The following is a 21,544-nucleotide window of genomic DNA, read 5'->3' on the forward strand; positions in this document are numbered from 1 at the left end:
ATTAATTCTGGACTTGGTTAAAGGACAGGAGTTCTCTCTGAGGACAGCCCCGGTCACTCATGCACAAGCACAGAATCAAAGAACAAGGGAGAGAGGGATGCACTGAGGAGAGGATTCTCAAGCAATTCTTAAGTCTAGATAGTCTGCTAACAGCAAGATGGCAGGGTGTCTTGGGGTTTCTACTGCTGTGAAGAGACACCATGACTACAGCAACTCTTATAAAGGAAAGCAATTAGTGAGGTGGCTTACAGTTCAGAGGTTTTTAGTGCATTGTCATGTTGGCAGGAAGCATGGTGGCATGCAGGCAGACATGATGCTGGAGGGGTAGCTGAGAGTTCTACATCTGGATCCACAGGCAGCAGGAAGAGGGTGAGACACTGAGAACTCAAAGCCCACCCCAGTGACACATTTCCTCCAACCAAGCCACAGCTACTCTAACAAGGCCACACCTCCCAACAGTACCACTCCATATAGGCCTATAGGGGTCATTTTCTTTTGAACCACCACATTCCACTCCCTGGCTTCCATAACCTTGTAACACAATCATAATGCAAAATGCATTCAGTCTAAGTTCAAAAGTCCCCATAGTCTATCACAGTCTCAACAATATTTAAAAGTCCAAAGTTCAAAGCCTCTTCTGATACTCACGCAATCTCTTAACCATAACTCTTAAAATCAAAATAATAAATAAATAAATAAATAAATAAATAAATAAATAAATCTTAACTATAAAATCAAAATAAAAAAGGAGATCACATACTTCCAACATATAGTGGCATAGAATATATATAGCCATTCCAAAACATAGGAAAGGGAGCATAGTGATGAAATAATAGACCAAAGCAAGACCAAAAACCATCAGGGCAAACTCCAAACCCTGCATCTCCCTGTCTGATGTCAAAATGTTCTTCAGATCTCCAACTCCTTTCAGCTTTGTTGACTGTGACACACTTATTTCTCTTGGGCTGGTTCTACTCCCTGTTAGCAGTCTCCTGGGCAAGTATCCCATGGCTCTGGTATCTCCAACATCTTGGGATCTTCAGGGCAATCCAGGCTTCACCTTCACAGCTTCATGCAATGGCCTGTCTGGACCTCCATGCAGGGACACCCCTGATACATGCCTGGCCTCAGAAGCTTTCCTTAGTTGCAGAGGGAGATTCCATAGCCCCTTTCTTCTGTCCTTGACTCTAAAACCAGAACCATGTGGCAGAAGCTGACAAGTTCTGCTGCTTGTTGGGGCTGGAACATGCCCCCCTCATTCAAATATATTTTCACTAGATTTCGGTTTTTGATGGTTTCCTTCACTGCTTAAGTTTGGCTGTCCTGGAACTCAGCTCTATAAACCAGACTGGCGTACAACTCAGAGATACTCCAACCTCTGCCTCCCGAGTGCTGGCATTAATGGTGTGCACCACCATGCCTGGCATAAACTTTCCTTTAATTCCTTTTCACAAGTTGGAAGCTTAGCTAGGTGGGGTCTTCCTCTGAGGTCAGCACTCCATTTATTCCACTTAGCATCAGGCTTTTCTTTAGTTTGTTTACAATTCACGGAGCTCATTTTCTCCATAAACTGCACATTTTGTATATTTCCTTGCTTAGCTTGCTCATTTTCATTATAGATCTGCATAAAACTGGTCATTAATAGCAGCACAACATAGTCAATGCCAGGTTGTTTTAAAATGTCCTCTGCTAAAACTGTCAATACATAACTCTTCACTTTAACCTCAGGCAGATATTTTGGACTAGGGCAGAAAGCAGCTACATTCTTCACCAAAATATCATGAGAACCACCTCTAGGCCACATACTAATATTTTTCTCTTAGAAAACCTCTTGTGTTTGGTCCCCATGATTAAAATCACACTCAGCACTATTGTTTTCCATGTTCCTACTAGTGTGGCCCAGTGTGCCATACTTAAAGGATCCCACTGCTTTCCTAACCCAAAGTACCAAAGTCCAAATTCCTCTGAACCAAAACATGGTCAGGTCTATCACAACAATACCCCCATCCCTGGTACCAACTTCTTAGTTGGATTTTATTGCTATGAAGAGACACCAAGACCACAGCAACTTTTTTTTTTTTTTTTTTTTTTTTTTGGTTTTTGGTTTTTCGAGACAGGGTTTCTCTGTAGCTTTGGAGCCTGTTCTGGAACTAGCTCTTGTAGACCAGGCTGGCCTCGAACTCACAGAGATCCACCTATCTCTGCCTCCCAAGTACTGGGAGGCATACACCACCACCACCCAGCCACAGCAACTCTTATAAAGGAAACCATTTAATTAGGACTGGCTTACAGCATAGAGGTTTGGTCCATTATCATCATGGTGGGACATGGCAGCGAAAGATCTATGAGTTCTACATCCAGATCTCTAGGCAGCAGGAAGAGGGAGTGAGGTACCAGACCTGACTTGAGCATCTGAAATCTCAAAGCCCACCTCCAGTGACACACTTCCTCCAATTAAGCCATACCTATTCCTACAAGGCCATACTTGCTAATAGTGTTACTCCCTGTGAGCCTATGTGAGCCATAGGTTTATTCAAACCACCACACAGGGTAAACCATTAATAGTCATGGCAGTGCTGGGTCCTGGTTGCTAATGACACCCTAGCTCCTGTTGGAATCAGGTCTACAACTCTGGAAGATAGAACTCTTAATTTTAGCCTGTAGGATCGGAGAAAAGAGCCTCTTTCAGCAGTTCCTGTTAGGGATAGAAAAGAAAAGGGGGGAGGATCTGAGATGATTCTCAGAAATAAAAGGAACCTTAGAAAAGAGGATACAACTAATCCAGAAGTCAGGATCTTCTAGGGTATTTAAGATGAGCTCTGAGCAGAGTATACAGTGAGGCTAAAGATAGGGTGGCCTTGATAGTAACTGGGAGAAAGGGTGTGCCCCATGATCCCAGGCATGCAGAAGAGGGCTGTCAGTACTGGTTCAGGAGAACAGTTCCAAGTTTGAGAACAAGTTTGGCATAGGTGATATAGTATACAGATCTGGCTACCAGTTATACAACACAACACAATGGGAAGCTGGGAACACTGGCAAACCTAGGTCTGCCTGCACCAAGCTAGATCTGCTGCATCCTATCAGAGTCTGAGTGCCTGGTTCTTGTTTCTATCTCCTAGACCAACTGAAGGTGCCTGTACTTACTGCAGCCGTGAGATCGGAGATTGTCCAAAGATTACCCTTGAACATCTTGGCATTTGCTGCCATGAGTACTGTTTTAAGGTAAGACAGAGGTGTGAATAGTTTTCAGAGCACAGATCTGATGAGAGAATGTGGAAGTGGAGACTGGATTTCTGCGCATAGCTGTGAACAATCTTAGAGGTTCAACAGAGCGCTGAGCTGGTTAGTAACATAATGGAGGCAAAAAAGGTGTTCGGGGCAGAGACTATTTCTCACAGAGGGTCAGTAGTGCAAAGGTCCCAACACAAAAACATGGCTCATTCTAACTGGCATGAATAGAATGGCAAGAATGAGGGGTTATTAGATTAAATTCTCCTAGGGGACATGTAAACAGATGTCCTTTTCACCCCATATAGAGCACCAAAAATATATGAAAGAAATAATTACATTCAAGTCTAGTTTGGTGAAACAGCGAGTTTAATCAGAGTTAATTACAGGAGCATAGGTGAGAGGTGCCTATAGGAACATGGGTAACTCATGACAAAGTTACATGACCAAGAAAAGTACCATCCCCATAGCAAACATCAACTGCATATATATTCTTGGGGTGAGGTGAGGCCTACTGCTTCTAGTCTAATGTGCTTCATATACTATTCCTTAAGTGCCAGTGACCCTTTCCTGAGTGCCCCGTGAGCCCCACAAGGGAGTATTATTGGGCCCAGTCTTGGGAAGATCTCACATAGGTACTCACAGACACTAAGATTTTAAGATGCAAGTCATGCCTTTCCAGGAGAACAAAGTTCCACAGGGGTTTATCCCTCCCTCTGATTCCTATATTTTTCCATTCCCTCTTCTGTGATGTTCCCTGGGTCTTGGCAGGGGGTGATACATGATACAGATACATGATTATTTTCTCCCAATTGGGGCTAAGCAACAGTCCTATCACTCACCACTGAGACCAGTTAGGAATCTACAGCAACCACCTCTCACTGAGAAGAGAAGCTTCCCTGATGAAATTAACAGCAGCAATAATCTGTGGCTATGAACCAATGTCTGTTTAATAAAACAAAAGCAGTACTTTCCACACAAGGACCTATGCACTCCCCAGCAGTGCCTTTGACAAGGCTTATGGTATGAAATGTGAATTACCTTCCATGGAGCTGGCCTTAAATCCAATTAGAATGTTCTTGGTTATAGCAGTGCACATATCTCATGTATCGATAATAGAGCATGCAGGATTGTCATCCAGGTACGACTGACTATTGGTGACAATTCTCCCTCAGCAGCCTGCATAGATCTGAGCCAGGACATCACACTCACTAAGGCAATGGCAGTTGTTTAACCACTGGGCCTATGGCTTCCTTTCTAGTGATATTTCATCTGTATTTTAATAAATAAAGTTTGCCTTAAGGCCAGAAAAGCAAAGCAGCCAGCTACTGGCTTTTACCTCTACCTCAATCTGAAATGGTGATCCTGCCTTTAGGAATCGCAGAATGTGACTGTATCTGAGAGCTGCCTCCTCCTGTCTTATAATCTTCCCCAGTTTGGGGATTAGAGGCATGCACCACTACCACCTGGTTTCTATGACAACTAGTGTGTCTACTGGGAGTAAAGGTGTGTGTTACCACTGCCTAGTCTATAAGACTGACCAGTGTGGCTGTTTTACTCTCTGATTTTCAGCCAAGCTTTATTTATTAAAATACAAATAAAATATCACTACATTCCTTAGCAGAACAGGTTTTGTTAAAATTCCTTGAACCAGATGTGAATTTCTCCTTGTGAATCAGAAAGGTGATTCTATCCATAACTACATTTTAGTAAAAGTAGCCTTTATAAATGGTGTACCTAGTTGCAAAAAAGGTAGAATGTCTCTTTAAGATATGAGAAAGGCTTAGTATATAGAAAAATATCAAAAGATGAATTTTGTCATATAGACATCTTTTTCTCTTTTAACAAACTAAATAGCTGAGGGAGAGGAGATGCATTTACTGATGAAAATGTTTTTCTTAATGTTACTTTAAATTTATCTGTTATGAGCTTAACAGTTATAGAAGTCAGCCCCCTTTTTAGATTATCATAGGACATGGGAGCCAGTAGTAGCCCCCCCTATCTAAACTATTAGCCTAATAAAAGTAGAAGAGACAGGGAGGAAAGAAAGAGTACTTTTAAGACTTGAGATTAAGAGTACATATGCAAATAGTTATTGAAATTACCTGGCATGAGTGAGAAGAAAACATGGGACACACGTATGACTCAGCTAAAACCCATCTGCGTCATCAGCATATAACATAGCCACACCAACCCCTGTGTGCATGTGCTAGGCGGCTTTTAAAAGCTGGATGCTTGCTCTCTCTCTCTCTCTCTCTCTCTCTCTCTCTCTCTCTCTCTCTCTCTCTCTCTCTCCCTCCCTTTCTGCACACGGATCCCCAGGCCTGTATGCACCCCCTCTAATAAACTCCTTAGGATCAAGCTATCATTTTTTTCTGCTGTGTAGTACTCCACTGTGTAAATGTACCACATTTTCCTTATCCATTCTTCGCTCGAGGGGCATTTATGTTGTTTCCATTAGGTTCTGGCTATGACAAACAAAGCTGCTATGAACATAGTTGAGCACATGTCCTTGTGGCACGATTGAGCATCCTTTGGATATATACCCAAAAGTGGTATTACTGGGTCTTGAGGAAGGTTGTTTCCTAATTTCCTGAGAAATCACCACACTGACATCCAAAGGGGCTGTACCAGCTTGCATTCCCACCAGCAATGCAGGAGTGTTCCCTTTTCCCACAACCTCTCCAGCATAAGTTGACATCAGTGTTTATGATCTTGGCCATTCTTACAGGTGTAGGGTGGAATCTCAGAGTTGTTTTGATTTGCATTTCTCTGATGCCAACGAATGTTGAACATTTCCTTAAGTGTCTTTCAGTCATTAGATTCCTCTGTTGAGAGTTCTCTGTTTAGGTCTGTACTCCATTTTTTTTATTGGATTTGTGATCTTTTCGTGTCCAATTTCTTGAGTTCTTTGTATAATTTGGAGATCAGCCCTCTTACATGGGTTCTATTAGTGCTTTGCTACTAAGTTCTATTGTTGGCACTACCCAGCTGCTTTTCCCAGGAAAAGTGATCATAATGGTTAGGGTCATTTGTATATACTTTCTGCATGCCCAGAAGTGACCCCTAAATGGATCATCATCATTCTAAGCCCATGCTCCAGTTTGGCACACACTAACTAAAAGGACAGAAGCGTTACAGGAAACAGAAGCACACTTGATTTACATTGAGGAATACTCTGCCAGGAGAAAGTAGCCAGGTTGCCATCAGAAGGGTGCATGGCAAGAATGAGCAATGGGACTTGGAGTTATCTAAAGGCTGTCCTGTCCTTCCCAGCACCTCTGACTGCTTGAAGCTAGAAGCCCCAGGCTGGAGACACTGAGAGTTATGGAAAACAGGCACTTTCTGGTCTCCTTTTACTCAACTCTCAGTGCCAGGAAGTCCTGCCATTGACATTCCTGAGGACATAGGTTTGTGGGAGGAACTGGACTACTAAAATATCCTTCTCTTCTGTGGGGCACTATCACCTTCCTCAGGACCTTAAACTTCACATCCTCCAGCCTCTCCTAATCTTCTAAAGAAATAGGAGTGGGAAAAGTTTCAGTAACTTTCCATTTCACTCACTCAAGATTTTAACCTGGGTTGCCAGGCAGTGGTGGTGCACGCCTTTAATCCCAGCACTCAGGAGGCAGAGGCAGGTCAATCTCTGAGTTTGAGGCCAGCCTGGTCTACAGAGCAAGTTCCAGGACAGGCTCCAGAGCTACACAAAGAAGCCCTATCTCAAAAAACAAAAACAAAAATATTTTTAACCTCAGCTGAATTGTGAAACTACAACCGCTAACCAGGATGTGCGTGTTTTGGGGGTGGGTGGATTGGAGGTGCATGTGTGTGTGGAGGCCAGACTGGATGCCTTCCTCAGTTCTCTTGTGTTATTTGACAGCAGGAACAGGATCTCTCAGTGAACTTGGAGTGGTCAAAGCCCCAGACTCTGGGGTTATGGGTTCATGCCTCTGCACCCAGCTTGTATGGGTTCTGGAAATGAAATCTACAGCAAGTGCTTTACTGAGCTCCCCAGTCCCTACTAGCTTACTGTTGCTGTTTTATTGTGTTTACCTTGTTTTCTAGATCAGAGTTTATATCTGTTTGCAATGTCTTAAAGTCCAGGATGTCCCATCTGCTCATAGCATCTGCTTTGAGTCCTGACTTCCACTTTGCTTTCTCTCTTAGTGTGGAATTTGCAGTAAACCAATGGGTGATCTCCTAGATCAGATCTTCATTCACCGTGACACCATCCACTGTGGGAAATGCTATGAGAAGTTCTTCTAGGTGACTGCCGTAAGCCCATATGATAAGCAGCCAAGTGTCCCATTAGAATAAAGGAATAAAACAGAAGTTTGCCCTGGTTTGGACCTGGGTTTTACTTCAGGACCCTGATATGCTTCCATCAGCTAATTGGAGAATCCCAAGTCTTGTTCTGTGACCTATGCTATTTTGAGATCTTAGCAATGTGGACAAAACCAGTCCCTTTCCAAGTTGCTAGAGTCATAGTATCTTCCTCTAAAGAAACACCTCTCCCATCCAGAACCTCAGCGGACTCCTCTAACCCTGGGACACCTGGGCCTATTTTGTGACAAAGAAATAAAGATGTAGGTGGGTAATGGTTCTGGACAAACACCTAGTTGGTTGGTATGTGATAAAATCTGGACCTCATCCCAAGTCTCAGATTCTAGTACTGTGCTCTCTGCACATTATGCCTTGTTTAGATGTTTAGATGTTGACTAAAGCAGCCTTTGGGCCATTAGCAAGTGGGATTGTTCCAAGTGTCTGAACACAGCATATTTTCCCTCTCTAGCTACACAAAGGTTGCCTTCCCTCCAAAAAATGCCTTTGTGTTGGACTCAGGCTGACATTCACTGTAACAGTTATTCACCCCAAGGAGGACCCGGGTGGTCAGGTATTGGATGCTTGCTTTATCTCACTGCTGTTTCCTTTTGGTTCCTCCAGGCTGAACAGAAGCTGATGAGTCCCAGATGCATTTGGCTGTTTAGCTGTCCCCAAATTGTTGGTTTTTCTCCCTTTACATCCTCCCCCACCTGGTTTCACTGTACTTATGCCCACCTTGTACTGAAGTAACACATCTAGCATCGTTATCTCAATGATGTTATAATTACACGTGTATGGCCTCTCTTATACCTTAGAAATGCAAATCCGTATCTCAATTGCTCCCAGGATAAAGGATTCCACGTTGACTTCCCTAAGATATGTTGGCTTTCTATTGAGTGCAATGACCTGGTATCTTAGATATGAGCACAACTGTAGGTATCAATGTATGCAGACTTTTGGAGGCTTCTGAGGGGCCAAACCAAATGCTCTTGACGATCCCTGGTAGGGAAATTATAGGCATTGAATGCTAAGGGTTGAAAATAGGCTAATGTTTAGCTTGTCTATTCACTGTATGTGTATTTTAATTTCTCATACAATTTTTAAAATAGTTGTCTTGGAATTAGGTAGATTTAAATTACCCCCTCCCATTCTCTGAGTTTTTCCAGTCAGGTATGTCAGTACATATTGGAAAGTTTAACCTGGTTTAAATTTGATAAGATACAATATTAGGAGGCTTCTAACAAAAGGGACAGCTGTGTCTGTTTGAATTTGGCAGCTAGTTCAAGTCTTTACCCCCAGTATCCTTCTTCTTGGACTTCACATAGAAATTTTCTGAACTGCTTCGGGTGTGTAGATGTCAAAAGAGTAAAAAAAAGAGATAAGGTTTCTTGAGACCTCACCACACACCAGGCATTACCACATAGAACTGGCTTTTAAACTTTTTAATAGTCTCTAAGATTCTCATCTTAGAAATAAATGCTCAGAGAAGTGGAAAGAATCCTTTAGAACCACTGTTGTCTCTCTCTGGAGCTCATACTTTCTCCAGAAAGAACTGGCTTTTAAACTTTTTAATAGTCTCTAAGATTCTCATCTTAGAAATAAAGACGGTAATGATCAGAGAAATGGAAAGAATCCTGTAGAAGCACTGTTGTCTCTCTCTGGAGCCCATACTTTCTCCAGTCGGGACACTGACCTAGTGTTGAGCGTGGGCCAGGCACTGTGTGTAGGGTCCCGATACCTACCATGACACCCTGCCCTGAGACATACTCTTAGAAATGGCAAGTGTGAAATTTACTCGTCTCCAGGCTTCTTGGATCCCTCCTTGAAGCATCACAATAATGTAATTGCCATCCAGTGGATGGTGCAGTTGCAGTAGTGACTTGTTTTCTAGTCCTGTTTCAAACCAACATCAATATCTAGGTCCCCAGGTACTCAAAGTGCTAAAAGCTGATGTCTGACAGAGCAAGGTAGGTTCATCCCTGCAGTTTGCTCATAGACTGCCCTGATTCAGCTTCACTCTGCAGCATTAAAGTAAGATCCTTGAAAGCAATAATAGCCCTCAAGATTTGGGGATGAAAAATCAAGGCCTCTTCATTTGATTTACTTATAAAATAGCTCTTCTCTTTCTTCAGATTCTGAGTCCTAATCACATTTAAGCATGGACTTGTTCTTCCTATCAAGTTATCAGAGAACATTCTATTTATTTCTGTATTTATCTGCTGCATGTACTCTGAAGGTGAGAAAGAATACAGTATGTCACATCCCCACACTAATTATCAACTAGTCTTTCTCAAGTCCATCTGTAGCATGGGACTCGGCAGATGGTGGGCAGTAACATATGGGTGCCAAATGAATTAGTAAAATTCTCCCCTTTGGTTAGAGGTGTTACTTGGGAATCTCCTTGCAGGCCCCAAAGATGGGATCCAAAGTAAAGAGGCCATAGTGGAATGGTTTCCCCATCTTAAAGGTGTACTCTATCATTTAAGCAGTTTTAGAAATATGGAAAATACTCAGACAGCTTGCAATGTTTTAGTATTGATTTGAATTCAAAATAGCCCTTTTCTCTCAAAAAATTCTGCAATTAAAAGAGGGTTGGTTTTTCATTATTTTCTTTTTAATTGCTTAGTTTCTAGTTAATTTGCTTAATCCACATTAATGTATGCATATTATAATAAATGTTAAGATATTACACATCAGTATGACTTCCTTTTTGAAAAAAACATTTTTGTTTTTTGTGTGTATGTGTGCACTTAAGTATAACTTGGTGATTTTAGGCCTGTGGTTTACCAGAAGCCATTTTTGCTACAAAAGCAAGCTGGATATGGTCATGCCTGTAATGCTGCTGGTCAGGAGACTGAGACACAAAGATTACCAAAAGTTTGGGGAGAGGGAAGTTACTCTCAAGTTGGAGGAGGTAACCTTGGAGCTGTACGCCTAAAGGAAGAGAAAGGATTGCTCACTCATTAATAAATATTTCCTGAGTGCCCGCCATAGATGCTACTGGGCCATGAGAGAGTGATGCATGAAATCTATGAAAATGGAACTAGGGTTGAGGGGAGTAGAAGCCACCAACCTTGTAAAACATTGGTTCACAAGGTCTGCAGTGACACATGACAGTCATACTCATTCAGTAACACGTTTATTTACATCCATCGACATACATTCAAGACAGTGGACCCTCACTGAGTCCAGTCTCATGCTCTAACACACCCATTCTCTCATACAATGACATGTGATCATGCTCACCTTCAGCGAAACAGTCACATTCAGAGATGGGCACACATGTTTCCAACATTCAAAAACATGCTCCTTCACAGTGACTCACATCCACACCTATTCACTGGCCAATACTTATTCTGTTGAAAATGCACACTAACACACGTGAGTACAAGTACACAAAAAAGTCATACCTGCTTAGAGATCACTACACACCCCCAACAAAAAACAGAAAAAACGGCTATGACAGGCTGTCTGGAATGAGTCTCTTATTTGCCCTTTTTCCTGTGATTTCCAAGTCTGCCAAGCAGGTCATCCTTCAGTGGAGACAGAGCTGGTACCTACCCAGTCAGGAGCCATTGAAGAGGGTGGGAGGAAAAGCACAGGATCTATACCCATCATTTCCTGGCCCCTGTGGAGCCCTTTCCTTATCTATCACATGGATCCCTCTACAGACACACTGCTTCACCAGGAATCCTGAAGCCTGCCTTCTGGAGTGCATCCTCCCTTCAACATGCAGCCCCTTCATTCCCATTCCTGCCGAGTGCCCCAAGAAGACAGATAATTACTACACCCCACACCCATTGGCTACCAGTAGTCTGACTCATTCCCATCCAGACCACCGTCATCCTTCATGGTCTCAACATGGACACATGCCAGTGTCAACCCAGCCACCACTGTTGCCCTCCAACTCTCCCAGCAGAGGCAGAACATAGCTGGAACATTCATGAAATTTATTCAACAAAAACTTGTACTAAAACCACTAAAAAGAGCTAACACAGAAATTTTCAATGGGCACTAGAAGCTACAGGCCCTGCCCTTCCCCACTAGCAGGGTCCTGTCTACACAAGGACCTTCTGCTACAATATACTGTCTTAGGTGCCCTAGATTTGCCTCTTGTCAAGATGAGCTCTGGTAATGCCTCTTGCTTAAAAGAATGCTCTCAAGGGTTCACCACTGCAGGATGGTGCTCCCTTACAGCATGCACAAACCCATCATAGGGGAAATGGGGGGCCTTGCTTGCAGCACCCCACCAGGCCTAGAAAATAGTCCTAAGTAACAGCAGACATAGATCACAGCACAGTCCCACACCACAATCAACCAGTCCCTTGTCGACATCCTTGCTTCCCGCTGGCATCCAGGGCTGGACCTGAGGGTTCTGGGGAGCACTCGATCAGATAAGAACATACACACATCTGCAGGAGAGCAAGCAGAGGGCAGCTGGCCTAGATGTACACCAGGAAAGGAGAGAGGAGCGTTCACAACACCGGTGGGAGGGGAGAGTTAGGCAGCCTTGGCTGGCAAAGCAGCTCACAGAAGCTCACAACACGTGCCAGGGAGTAGGGGCGACTGACCAGGCAGTCAGGGCCTCCAGCTGCTCAAGTTAACACACACCTCACTCACAGCTTGGTACAAAAGCAACGGGTGGGGGATGGGCACTCAAGGAGGAAAGGGACTCGGTGGACAGCCCGGTCACTATGACGTTAGCAGATGGGGGGGGGGGGTTCCAGAGGCGGGAGTAGCCTCCCTCGGGATAGCAATGGGGAGGGGGCATCCGTGTTGGGAGAACCAGGCAGAAAGAATCCTTGAGGTGGCCTCTTCTGTAACTTCCACCCGTCTGGTGTGGGTGGCAGACGGAGGATGATGGCACCTCGGCAGCAGCGCCAGGCCACCCTCTCAGGTCGGCAGGGTTGGGGGCCAGCCGTGACAGCTGCCTGCCGAGTTGTATTCACCAGGCTCTCCTTGCTGGCTCTCTGGAATTCTCCAGCAGCCCTGGACAAAAGAGAGCAGCAGAACAAAGTACGGCCCCACCAAGTCCTCCTGCTGCTGCTCTTCCACCTCCTAGTTCACACCAATCTGTCCTGCACACTCACAGGCTCTCAGGCCAGCTGAGGGCACAAACCTTACGGTGCTGGGTACGCACCCCCAGCCTAGGGGCTCTTCTTGGGCACTGGTGTCTTCCCCCCACTCACAGTCCTGTCGGGGTGCCAAGATGGGATATGCCTCCGGGTTGGCACTGGTGTCCCGGGGCCTTTGGTTCCAGGGACCCTGGTGTTTCACTCACGAAAGGACTCAAGGGTGCTGCCCTCGTGAGGCTCCCCTAGGGCAGTGTAGATGATCCTGAAGACGGGCTGGATCCTGCGGCCTCCTCTCCGGAGCACTGTCTCCCGGCCTTGCTGCACTTCCCCCCAGGCATTGGTTCTCTCTGGCCAAGACAGCCCTGTGATCGGTTCCTCCAAGCCCTGTCTTGCTTCAGTGCCAGTGGGCATTCTTAGCTCAGAGTCACTGCCCTCACTACCTTCATCCTTCGATTCACTAGCATCCCAACTGGAGTTAGGATCACCCTGAAGTTCGGCTATAGTAGTTCCCCATTTCTTTTTCTGGTACTCTCCACGAGCCTGGGAAATGGTAGTCCCTGAGCTAGGTGGACCTTGTTTTTGCTTGTTAGAATCATTTCTAATTAGTGGCCTGTGAGGTGCCTTATCCTGGCCCTGGCCATCTTGCCCTTCTGTACAACTTAAGTCCCCTGCCATTTGTCTGGGCTGCCCTATCATTTTGCCAAGGTATCTTTGTTGCCTGCTAGAAGAAGGAATTTCTGGATCTCTTGAGCCTATATTTTCCTGGGGTTGGGGTGGCTCATAGCCCCAGCCCCTCTCTCGTTTCCCAACTCCTGAGCTACAACATGGGGTTTCTGCTCCTCAGGTTCATTTTTAGCCCCCAAACTTGATTGCCCCAGAAGCCCCTCCTCCCCAGCACTGGGTCTCCATAGCAGTCGCCTCCGTTTCACTGATATGACTTCCTCTCCTGTGGTCTGGGTGCTTATCTCCCGAAAGAACCCTGCCTGGGTGATAACCTGATCTTCTGCTGCCTCACAGGCCCTGCTTTCCTTCCCAGCCTGATTCTGCTCCTCCTTCGCCACCATGCTAGTCTCCCACTCTTCTTCATCTTGAGTGAGTTTCATTAACTCCAGAAAAGTGGGTGGGCATCCTTGCTGATCTAAGAGGGACAGCCTGCTCCTAAGGCCAGTGGTCAGGGACACTCGAGATAAGACATGCTGGAGGCGAATCGAGTCTGTGCTCTGTGCTACCAAGGGGCTCTGCTGCGCTGCTTTCTGCAGGAGGGGCTCTAAGCGCAGCAAATAGTCAGACAGCTTCTCTGCAGCTTTCTGAGAGGAAATCGGATTCTGAACACATCGGAACTGTAAGATCTTACAGTCCTCTTTATTCCCAAAGACCTGCTTTAGTGCTTTCAAGCACTGCTCCATAGTTAGGGAGTCATTGCTAGCCCATAGTGCCTGCATAATTGACAGGGCAGAGCCCCGCAGGCTCTCTAGAAGGCGCCGCTTCTTCTCCTCCTCACCCACCTGCCATAACTGCATCCTCTCAGTGACCTCCTCTAACCAGGTTTCAAAGGTCTCCTCTCCTGGGCCTGGAAAGGGACTGCCAGAAAACACTTTAAGTTTTCGGTAACACACACTACTGCACAGAGACTTCAAGCCTTCTGATTTGTCTTGGTCTGAATTCCTTAGCTCCATGCTCATTGTAGGGGCAGTGCTAAACCCCAGGGCTTTGGCCACATCTACCATTCTCCGTCCTTCATCTTTCAGAAAGTAGATCAGCTTATTGATAAACTCATTATCTGGGCTACGGGGTTTGACTACCACTTCCCAGGGCCCCCCTGCTGCTGGTATATGAGTGGGCATCATAGTATAATCGACAACTTCTGTCAGTTCAATTAAGACTGCCTTAGCTTTGTCTTCCCTCCTGAACATTCTACCTATCACCTTGTGAGCACACAAAGGAGGTAAGCCTTCCTTCAGAGTGTCCTTTATCTCAGCCTCACTGCACTGCACAGGGATGCCCACAATGAGCACCGCCTTCTTGGGATCCAGGTCCATCCCCTTACACCAGTCATCTAATAGAGCCACAGCCATCACTCCCACCCTCTAGACAGACCTAATACTAAGATACTTATTAGCTAAGAATTTTCCTAAGACGCAAAGGATTCTAAAACCAATTCCATGTAGAAAGGCAGCATGTCCTGGGTTTCCCACAGCCTGAAATGCAAATGAAGAGCTTAGTTAATACTTCCTGTCACTTTTCCACTCCCAGAGATTCAGTCTTCCTTCCCAGGCTCTTGAAATCATTTTAAGGGTCTTCCCACACAAAGCTCTCTGAAAAATCACAGGACCCTGCTGACCTCTTGCCGTGGTACCTCTCTGGAAGTCAGGGGAATCTAGCGTGTATTCTGCAAGTACCTGTGGGGAAAATGTCAAAGTCAGGAGGCAAAGACTGGAAACACTAGAAAAAACCCAGTGGGGGAAAAGACAGGAAGAAGAGCACTCTGCCACCTACTAGGGGCTATATTGGATTCAGACCACTCTTTGTTGTGTCCAAGACTGGCAATCATAGGTGACTCTCCTCTTGAAGAAATGCTCAGCAGAAGCCAGATGACTGCAGATCAGCAGATATGATCAGAGTGGTACGTGCAAAGTACTGTTTGTGTGTGACAAGCTAAAGTACTGCCATGGATACAAGACCAGTGTGGATCTGGCTTTCTACCATAGGTTATCACATAGTGCCATGTGGGAAGGTTAACGCCCTTGGGAAAAAGCAGGTGATGTCATGGTCCTCCATCCAATAAAGCATCTCAGCAACAAGATGGTGGTGACTGATACACGGGGAGGTAAGCAGAGACTGAGGAATGAGCACTGATTTGAAAAATGCTTATGGTTTAAAGTTGTATGAAATCTGCAATCAGAGGCAGAAAAAGGCCCCCAAAAGTAAACAGAAACTGTCACCCTAAGTGTAGTCCTATCCTGCAGTCCGTGAACTTTGGCAGGAAGCCCCTTGACCTGCTCTTTGCTGCTCACAAAATAGCTGCTCACCCTGAGGTTTGCTGAAGTATGGATACAGCGGCTTTGCTGGCACTGGCAGTTGATGCTGCCAGTCTTCTGGCTTCTATTCAGAAAGGTGGTGCAGGGATGCTGCTTCCTGTGCACTGATCTGTTCAAGGCAAAGCACAGGAATATTTAATACAGTCTATTCTGAATGTCCCTGCCCATGCAAGGTGTGCTAATCTGACTCTGCACAAGAATCTATAGACAGCTCCTCACCGGCATGGTGGCAGACACCTAATACCTGAACTTGAGGGCGGCTAACAGGCTAAATGTGTCAGTTTGAAGCCTGCCACCACTACACTGAATGACCTTAAAAAAAATTCCTTGATAAGATATTTGAACAACCGCTCCACTAAAAGGCTCTACTGAGACAAAAAGAATGCTAACATAAAGTTGCTACCCTACCTCCACCGACACCACCCACCCCAAAGTGTCACTCCTCTATTTCCAGAACCCACCCCTATCCAGGTTCCAGTACCAAGCCAGCTCTCCCAAACAAGGCCTCTCCCCCATTCCTGGGCCATTTTGGACCACCCGCTATTTTATTGATTCCCTCTACAAGCCAGCTGCACCAAGCACCACACCACCCCTTCCCTGTTCCTGGGCCATTTTGACCATCTGCTATCATTGGTTGCAGCAACAAGCCAGCTTCCCAAGCACCGCCTCTTCCTCGTCCCTGTGACATCTTGGACCACCGCTATCTTATTGGTTCCGGCGACAAGAGAACTGTCCCAAATAACGCCCTTTCTCTTTTCAGTGACATCTTGGACCACCCGCTATCTCACTGGTTCCAGCAACAACAAGCCAACTGTTCCAAGCACCGTCCCTTGTTCCTTCCTGAGTTATCCTGGACCATCCACTATGTCATTGGTTCCCGGGATAACGCTTTCCCAAGCACCGCAGCATTCCCGTTCCTGTGCCATCCTGGACCCTCCACTAACTCACTGGTTCTGGCGACAAGCCAGCTGTCCCAAGCACCGCAGCTTCCCCGTTCCTGTGCCATTTTGGACCACCCGCTAAAATACCCGCTTTCTCATTGGTTCCGGCGACAAGCCAGCCGTCCCAAGCACCGCCCTTCCTCTTTCCCGGGACATCGTGGACCACCCGCTCATTGGTTCCGGCGACAAGCCAGCCGTCCCAAGCACCACCCTTTTTCCTGTGACATCGTGGACCGCCCGCTATCTCATTGGTCCGGCGACTAGAGACCTGTCCCAAGCACCGCCCTTCCTCTTTCCTGTGACATCCTGGACCACCGCTATCTCATTGGTCCGGCGACAAGCCAGCCGTCCCAAGCACCGCCCCTTTCCGGTTCCTGTGACATCCTGGACCACCACTTATTTCATTGGTCCGGCGACAATAGAACTGTCCCAAGCACCGCCCCTCCCCCCGTTCCTGGGACATCCTGGACCACCCGCTATCTCATTGGTCCGGCGACAAGAGAATCGTCCCAAGCACCGCCCTTCCTCTTTCCCGGGACATCCTGGACCACCCGCTCATTGGTCCGGCGATAAGCCAGCCGTCCCAAGCACCGCCCCTTTCCCGGTTCCTGGGTCATCCTGGACCACCACCTATCTCATTGGTTCGGCGACAAGAGAATCGTCCCAAGCACCGCCCTTCCTCTTTCCCGGGACATCCTGGACCACCCGCTCATTGGTCCGGCGATAAGCCAGCCGTCCCAAGCACCACCCTTTTTCTGCCATAATAGCCTGGACCACCCCCTATCTCATTGGTCCTGCGACAAGAGACCTGTCCCAAGCACCGACTTCGCAGATCCCGTGCATTCTTGGACCACCGGCTATCTCATTGGTTCCGGCGACAAGCCAGCCGTCCCAAGCACCACCCTTTTTCCGCCGTAATATCCTGGACCACCCGCTATCTCATTGGTCCGGCGACAAGAGACCTGTCGCAAGCACCGCCCCTTTCCCGGTTCCTGGGTCATCCCGGACCACCCGCTATCTCATTGGTCCGGCGACAAGAGAATCGTCCCAAGCACCGCCCTTCCTCTTTCCTGTGACATCCTGGACCACCCGCTATCTCATTGGTCCGACGACAAGAGACCTGTCCCAAGCACCGCCCTTCCTCTTTCCTGTGACATCCCGGACCACCCGCTATCTATTGGTTCCGGCGACAAGAGACCTGTCCCAAGCACCGCCCTTCCTCTTTCCTGGTTCCTGGGTCATCCCGGACCACCCGCTATCTCATTGGTCTGGCGACAAGAGAATCGTCCCAAGCACCGCCCCTTTCCCGGTTCCTGGGTCATCCCGGACCACCCGCTATCTCATTGGTCCGGCGACTAGAGACCTGTCCCAAGCACCGCCCTTCCTCTTTCCTGTGACATCCTGGACCACCCGCTATCTCATTGGTCCGGCGACTAGAGACCTGTCCCAAGCACCGCCCTTCCTCTTTCCTGTGACATCCTGGACCACCCGCTATCTCATTGGTCCGGCGACAAGAGACCTGTCCCAAGCACCGCCCTTCCTCTTTCCTGTGACATCCTGGACCACCCGCTATCTCATTGGTCCGGCGACAAGAGACCTGTCGCAAGCACCGCCCCTTTCCCGGTTCCTGGGTCATCCCGGACCACCCGCTATCTCATTGGTCCGGCGACTAGAGACCTGTCCCAAGCACCGCCCTTCCTCTTTCCTGTGACATCCTGGACCACCCGCTATCTCATTGGTCCGGCGACTAGAGACCTGTCCCAAGCACCGCCCTTCCTCTTTCCTGTGACATCCTGGACCGCCCGCTATCTCATTGGTCCGGCGACTAGAGACCTGTCCCAAGCACCGCCCCTTTCCCGGTTCCTGGGTCATCCCGGACCACCCGCTATCTCATTGGTCCGGCGACTAGAGACCTGTCCCAAGCACCGCCCCTTTCCCGGTTCCTGGGTCATCCCGGACCACCCGCTATCTCATTGGTCCGGCGACTAGAGACCTGTCCCAAGCACCGCCCTTCCTCTTTCCCGGGATATCCTGGACCACCCGCTATCTCATTGGTCGGGCGAAAAGCCAGCCGTCCCCATCACCGCCCCTTCCCAGGTCCCGTGCATTCTTGCACCACCGGCTATCTCATTGGTTCTGGCGACAAGCCAGCCGTCCGAAGCACCACCCCTTCCCCCGTTCCTGTGCTGTCCTTGACCATCCACTATCTCAGTTCTAGTTTTGAACTCACCATCTGAGTTCGAGCACCTTCTCAACTGTCTCAAGCATACCCACCCCCCAGTTCTGTCGTATTTCTAGAACCCATTGCCAACTCAGTTCCTGTTCTGATACAGGCCTAGCTCCATCCAATATACATTTCAAGTTATGTTTCCAGGCCCCGATCCATCCATGTCCTACTATCACATCCTAGCAACAACCCAAAGTCACTCATGCTGACAAATACCATCCTCACTTATGCCTAAACTCCTCTAACTAAAACTCAAAGTCCAGTGCATTGGCTTCTTAGGAGGCAGGAAGATCACTTAAACCCAGAAATTTGAGACCAACTTGTGCAACATAGAAACGCTGTCTCACGAACAGAAAACAGCCAGAAAACAAAAAAATCTGTTATGCTTCCCATTCCATCACAAATATCCTCTGCTCCATATATCCCTTATCTCACATCCTCCTCCCCAAAAGGCTATAGTGGAAGTAAGCAGAAGGCCATAAAAAGAAAGGACACTAATGGCATGGGCGAGGTCTAGAAATGGCAGGAACCCTTAAGGTGCCAGGGGGAGAGCCGTACCATACCTGCCGAAGAGGCCTCCAGACCCAAACTCCAGGAGGTGGCAGGACCACATCCGCTGCCGGACAAAATGGGCTCCAAGACCTGGGCTGGAAGATCTTATATATGCCACTCCACCCCCACCCCGTGGAGCTGCGCACGACCCTTTTGCGCACTGGCATCAAGTCCCATCCCCCTCTCCCCAATAGGAGGATACTGTTGCTTCACCCAATCCTGATGGCTCCATGGGGAGCAAGTAGGAGGGACAAAGAATTTGAACAGAGTGGCAGGAGATATGGACCAAAGTTTGGCTTAGTAGAGACCACCAAGCATGTCACGTGTGATGCCAGGCCCAGCAACCATTTCTTTATCTGTTTCATGTGTTTGTGCCTCATTGGCTACTAGCTGTGACGTGAGGGTCATCAGTTACACTTTTTTTTTCCATATTCAAATAGTGAAAGGTGAGTGTAACCATCTAACCCTACAGGCTGAGTGCAAGGCAGTGTCTGATTGCAGAATATAGGGCCTCACAAAAAATGCATGTCCATTGGGGACTTAATAATTGAATGTGATATATTCCCTGTTTATTTATTAGACCATGATGTAGAGTTGGAAGGCCGATATAAGAAAAGCTCTTCGCATTTCTCCAGCCCACGCAACTTTTCCAGGTTCACTAAGACATAAAGTATCAAAAGGTTTCATTCTCTGGGCTTTGGAGGCAAGTGCCAGTAATCCTAGCATTTACTCACTAGGAGGCAAAAACAGGAGGAACATGAGTTTCAGCCTGGGCTACACAGTGAAAACCTTTTAACCCTTTCTTTCTTTCTTTCTTTCTTTCTTTCTTTCTTTCTTTCTTTCTTTCTTTCTTCTTTGTGATTTATTCTTAATTCTAGAAGGAAGGAAGGAACTTCCTTCTTGGCTCCCTTTCTTTCTTATTTCTCTCTTCCTTTTTGCCTCCCTTCCCTATCTCTTCTTTCTTGCCTCCCTTCCCTCCCTCCCTCTCTTCCTCCCTTTCTCCCTGCCTTCCTCCCTTCCAAGTTTCTATTCACTTCAGTCTCTATACGTCCTGGTCACAAATTGCTCACCTAGTACTTTAAGTACTTTCCCAACCTTTCCTAAGGAAGGCTTCTTCCACAGTGGAAAGAGTGAAATGTTTGGCCAGGAGCACCAAATTTCTACTCCAAAGAAGGCCATGGGTAGGATAGAGGAAACATATAACAAGGTGTATATTTCAGGCTTTTGGCAGCAGAATAGATTTGTTTTGTTTTAATTGGGATTTTTAAAAAAAGAAAAAGAATTGGCTCATTCATGCCCGTTGTTCCATCATCTGGGAGATGGAAACAGGAGGATGGAGAGTTTGAAAAGTCAACCCAGGCTATATAATGTGTTCAAGGCCAGCCTAAGTGCCCAGCCTGGATTATACTGTGAAACCTTGTCTCAAAAACCCTGAAACAAAAATACATAAACAGAATAGGCTTCTCTGAAATGTTTTAATAAAAGAGTTACTGCTACGTGTATTCACAGACATGTCGGTCTCCCCACCTCTCATTTGTTTATTTTTACAAGACTGAGACTAGAATTCACAGTAAATGGAAATGAAACTGAAGCTACATCCTCAGGTTTGTGGCAACAGATGCATAGGGTACATAATGCTGCTAGAGAGTCCCAAATCCCAGGAGTTTTCAGAGCACCAGCACAGTGTGTGTCCCAGAATCAGCCAATGCCACATAGAGTTTACACGCATCTCTGCAATACTGAGTGCTCTACTGGTGAGATTTCTATTCCTCTCCTCACTAACAGAGAAATAGCTTCATCTCAACATATTTCCTTAACGACAATAAAACATTATGGAGGAGTGGCACCAATGTTGACTTTTAACTAAGCCATTAATCTTGGAATCACTGAAGGTTTAACAAACCCAGTCCTCTGTGTTACAGAAAATGGTTTCTCACAAAGAAATTTCCTTCCCCATGCAACAGAGAGTCAAGGGATGCTTTCCTTGGTTGCACATAAGAAAGCCAGACCCAAAGCCTTTTAAATTCCTGTTCTTTTTGTCTCATAAATGATTAGCTGAACTGCTCATTCCCTCTGATGAACACAAGCATATTGTTTGCCTGCCCATTTGAGATAGATTCTTTTCTTTTTCCAGACTTTTGATCTTTGCCTTGCTGACTC

At 46.7% G+C, this 21,544-nt stretch overlaps 2 protein-coding genes across 9 annotated transcripts in view; one reads left to right on the forward strand and one right to left on the reverse strand.

Moving 5' to 3' along the window:
* Znf185 (zinc finger protein 185 with LIM domain) overlaps positions 1-10,247 on the forward strand; it is a 71,512-nt gene extending 61,265 nt beyond the window's left edge. For all 8 annotated transcript variants that reach the window (XM_038316176.1, XM_038316175.1, XM_038316180.1 and 5 more), the window contains 3 exons: positions 3,120-3,222; positions 7,396-7,494; positions 8,173-10,247. In XM_038316176.1, coding sequence (XP_038172104.1) covers positions 3,120-3,222; positions 7,396-7,494 — 202 coding nt within the window. In that variant the 3' untranslated portion in view covers positions 8,173-10,247. The remainder of the gene's footprint in view (positions 1-3,119; positions 3,223-7,395; positions 7,495-8,172) is intronic.
* A 2,559-nt stretch (positions 10,248-12,806) lies between these two features.
* On the reverse strand, positions 12,807-17,024 carry Pnma5 (PNMA family member 5). Its single transcript, XM_038316728.1, is given in 5 exon segments — positions 12,807-13,300; positions 13,303-14,824; positions 14,968-15,025; positions 15,656-15,773; positions 16,613-17,024. Coding segments are annotated over 2 exon segments (1,875 nt in total). The 5' UTR covers positions 14,702-14,824; positions 14,968-15,025; positions 15,656-15,773; positions 16,613-17,024; the 3' UTR covers positions 12,807-12,824.
* Between the last annotated feature and the right edge of the window lie 4,520 nt (positions 17,025-21,544).

This window comes from Arvicola amphibius, chromosome X (assembly GCF_903992535.2).
Source record: "Arvicola amphibius chromosome X, mArvAmp1.2, whole genome shotgun sequence".
In the NCBI taxonomy this organism is placed as follows: Eukaryota; Metazoa; Chordata; class Mammalia; order Rodentia; family Cricetidae; genus Arvicola; species Arvicola amphibius.